At 41.3% G+C, this 4,375-nt stretch overlaps 2 protein-coding genes across 2 annotated transcripts; one reads left to right on the top strand and one right to left on the bottom strand.

The window, feature by feature from the left end:
* Positions 1-291: 291 nt before the first annotated feature.
* On the top strand, positions 292-1,164 carry SARC_11474 (hypothetical protein; the record flags this gene model as incomplete). The annotated part of the gene is made up of 1 exon (XM_014294439.1): positions 292-1,164. One exon carries the CDS (start codon positions 292-294, stop codon positions 1,162-1,164), a length of 873 nt encoding a protein of 290 aa, XP_014149914.1.
* A 701-nt stretch (positions 1,165-1,865) lies between these two features.
* SARC_11475 (hypothetical protein) lies at positions 1,866-3,767 on the bottom strand (the record flags this gene model as incomplete). Its single annotated transcript, XM_014294440.1, has 3 exons — positions 1,866-2,393; positions 2,940-3,125; positions 3,697-3,767. Coding segments are annotated over 3 exons (739 nt in total), but the record flags the coding sequence as incomplete, so codon positions are not given.
* Positions 3,768-4,375: the final 608 nt, after the last annotated feature.

A 4,375-nucleotide genomic window follows, 5' to 3' on the forward strand; every position in this document is an offset into this window, starting at 1 on the left:
TTTGTGTGGGTTTATGTGTTTATTATTCTTTTGTGCATAATGAAAAGGCTTTTCGAACGAATTCATACGAATCAAATTGTATGCAGTCCTTGAAGACAGCGCTTGTCCACTGCGGTCCTCCATCTTGTAATATGATTGTTAGGGCTTTTATTCTTTTTACTATGAGGCTTTGGGCCATACCCGCAATTTGCTTGGCTGTGTGTAAATTTATATGCTGATTGGTGTCACCTACCTTTTCTACACAGTAACGCGTTCGGTGGTGGAGTGATCCTATGTGTGGGAATTTTGCACATGCTGAGCGATGCTAACGAATCTCTATCTGCGTACTACGAGTACCCGTGGGCGTACTTTATGGCTCTGGTAGGATACTCGATGGTGTTCTTTATCGAAGATGTTATGCTAAACAAGCTTTTAAATCGCTTCCACGACGTATACGAGATTAACAACATGGGTGCAATCGCTCACCAACACGGTCACACTTTCATCGGCCACTCAGCAGATGAAGTCGGCCACAAGCTCGGCAATGCGGGCCTATCTCATGCGCGGTGGGGTACGATCGCCGAAGAATCCAAAAACAATCGCCACAGCACCGTGGAGTTGGACAGCAACGATGGCAATGTAAAATCAACTACGAGCTGCGCTGCTATGCAAACGGAGAACGAGTCCGTACCTCTGCTACAGGACAAGTGCACTCAAACTTCGGCCACCTTGCTGGCCTTCTGTCTGCTGGTAGCGATCAGTTTTCACTCATTTTTTGCGGGGCTGAGCATCGGCGTAATGACAGAAACGTCAGACGTTGTGGCCACCTTGATCGCTGTGATTGCCCACAAAGGCGTGGCCGCGTTTGTACTCGGACAGTCCTTCCTTCGGTCGACTCTTAGCAAGCTTTTAGTGATTTGCCTGCTGATTTTGTTTGCGGCCATGACACCCGTGGGGGTAGGTATTGGATGGTGGATCTCCAGCATGAGTGACGAAACGGAGAAGCTGTCCGGGTTTGTAGTGAGTCTAAGTGCTGGTACTTTCATTTACATCGGGAGTCTTGTGGTTAACGACACTCCAGATCGCCTGACTCCCAATTCTGATAAAAAGGCCGGTTTGTGGAGGCGGTACGCGTTGTGGTGGTTTGGCGTTATTCTGATGGCCGTTGCCGCGATATGGGCGTAAGTGCGCAGGCTTTGAATTTACTCACGAACACGGAGATGTGACTTGCATCGATACTGTAAGTGTGCCATGCACACTATGAGTGACTGCTGTACGTCAGCAGGCTTGTGGATATGCCATACAGACAGGCGGTTATTTATAGTCTAGAATTCCTGCGTATCTGAATTACTGGATATTCCACTGCCGTGTGGCCTGTTGCGTAACTGGGCGAAAAGACTGCGATGTTTGCAATTTGCGAACAGTTATGGGCGAAAAGACTGCGATGTTTGCAATTTGCGAACAGTTACTTCGTCTATGAGCAGCAAGCGACACAAAAAAAAATGTTCTAAGAAAACGTAGCCCTCTCAACTCTCGACTCGAATATGAAGAAAACGATAAGAAAACGGATATATTTATAATTATTTTTATAACAGTCTTACACATTCAAGAACTCGTTTCATCGACTGAGTGGGTTATGAAAAAAACAAATAAAAAGTTTATATTTATACGTACAATTGAAGCCTGAGGGGTCGTTCGTTTTGTACTGAGAGATTGATCCTGACAGTGGCATATACGGTAGCTCAACAAGCTCCTCTACTTTTGCTTCGCTTTCCTTTGATTTATACAAATTTTCTCGTCATCATTATCTCAAACTTTCCCGTTTTGAGTTTGCTACATATTTTCCCGTTATCGTCATTATTCTGGAGGAAAAAAAGAGTGGCGGTCACGACAATTTAGCGCATTAGCGCTCACTTTATTTTCATATCATGTTTAAGCACTAGCCACATTCTCGTCGACATTAGAGTTAGATAGCTCGATATCCCCTTTCTTCGCAGGGATTGTCTGTGCTGGTACTGCAGCTACACTCTCAGAATCATCCACAACCACTTTTTCCATCATTATTTGCTTCTCGTTATTTGTATGTACCATAGCAGTCGTAGTACTTTCACAGTCATCCTCATTCGTAACTACTTGTCCCTCCTGGTTCCCACATGTATGCTCTAAATCATTCTCAACGCTATTCTCAAAGTCTGTTCTATCAACCTCGACTATCTTCGATATCTCATTAGTTGCTTGTCCTGAAGCACCAGTGCTATTGGATGCGCCGCCGACCCTCTCAGTCTTACTATGCTGCGCTGTGGCCTTCCCTTTTTTATCAAAGTTACCAGCTCGCTGTTTGCGCTCGGGGATGGTCTGCACAAACGCCTGCTTCCAATCGTTGAATTGCTTGTACCTGGTGAGGATCTCGAATACTATGTGACATACAAAACGGGATAGATGACGCAAGAAAATTAGTATTGAATGTGTATTTCAATTCATCTGCTATAACAATCAATTAGATTTCAGAATTAAGATTTCATAATAGTGTGGCTGAATGAGATTCACTGCACCACTGGGCTGGCTGAATACAGAAAGCTTTGATTAATTTAACAGAAAGTTGGCTGAATATAGAAAACTTTGATTTAAAAGTAGTTGGCTGAACAAAGAAAGCTTTGGTTTGTACAAAGTACCAAGATCAAAAGAGAAAATGTAGGCTGCGATACTATGATTTGAGTGTTTTGTAGCCGGACAATGCAGATGTTTGTTTATCACATATCGTGATTGATCTCCGACTGCACTACTACGCAAATGATTACTGAGTAACCATAACCCATACCGTGACTAGTACTAAATACTCGGGAGTACGTCACAACTGAGGGCCTCGCCTACATAAAAGCATACCGTTCTGATAGCAATCACTCTACCAGCACTTGCAAGCAATCCATACTAAGCTGATTATTCAGCACATATACACATACCGTGGTTAATGGTAAGCACTCGTCGACTGTTCATCTGCATGTGCTCTCCAATGGGCAGTTGTGCGTGTTGTATGCCCTGTTCGGTGGCTCTCTCGTAGCACGCGTACTTGAGCCTGTTATGGTCTACCATGCCTCCGATGATGTACACCTTCGTTTCGTCTAAAGTCTCAATAACATTTGGCGAATCTGTGTCGTTTCCATGTAGATGAGGAAAGATGAGCTACACCACTAGCAACAAACTATAAGTGTACTTGCACATGAAAAGTTATTCATACAATTAAGCCGACCAAGCAGTCAAAGGTGTGCAGATTGCGATATAATTGACTTGTTTTAAGGTTGTCGCAGAATGCATATTAATGTTGGTGAAAATAATTAAGTAGTCGGAGCTTGTTTTAAGAATGAGCTTGTTTAAATATTCCCGCAGAATGCATATATAATGCTAGTGAAAAATAACTCAGTAGTCGGAGCTTGGTATAATTATTGACTTGGTTTAAGATTGTCGTCGAATGCACATATGATAGCTAGTGAAACAGAGGTCAGAAGTCGGTACTATCCCATTACGTAGTACTTTTTTTGCAGATATAGTATCTAATTCCAATTTATATTACAAGAAGTTCCAAAAGTCTACTCACGCAAGGCTATCTGAAGCAAATTAGCCCTCTAATTTTGCACAATTAATTTCGTGGACATTATTGAAACCTTGGATTTGGAATCGAAAATATTATATGAAAATAAGACAACAACATTTGGTACTCGCCTGCTGTTAAGTAGACGAGTTCTTCTTTCGGAAAAAGTTCTAGGTACGGCTCCGTCTTGAAATGTATCTGCTCGGCGCAAAGAGGGGTGTAGTATTAGTGATTTTCTTGATCTTGAATCAATGCGGCGATAACACGACTATTCCAAATTACGCAACAACAGGTGAGCCGTATATATTTTGACTATATATGCATATACACATAAGAAAGCATGTGCTGGAAACTGTATATTATGATTGAATTGTCAAACATTTTAAACAAGTTGAGACAAATATGCTTGTATGTATAGATTGAATCTATATGTATGCATTATATTTCATTCCATAGGTTCGAACTCGAATATACTCATGATACATTAGTATCAAATGTATATTTACACACATATGCACGAGTTCCCCACGGGGCTATATATATATATATATATATGTAAATACATTAATATGTCGTATCTAAACTGCGTGCGTACAAATTACACTAAACAAATCCAAAATCGAAATTCATATTTTGCTCAAAATGCGTATGGGCATCTCACCGAGTATGTACACAGTCACGAAAAAAATAGTACAATCCTATTCCAATACGTCTGAAAACGAATGGTCGTCTCGGAACCCAGATAATTCCTATATATATATATATATATACATACATATATATATATATACACACACACACATATATATA

The sequence above is a fragment of the Sphaeroforma arctica genome, assembly GCF_001186125.1.
Source record: "Sphaeroforma arctica JP610 unplaced genomic scaffold supercont1.1706, whole genome shotgun sequence".
NCBI lineage: Eukaryota > Ichthyosporea > Ichthyophonida > Sphaeroforma > Sphaeroforma arctica.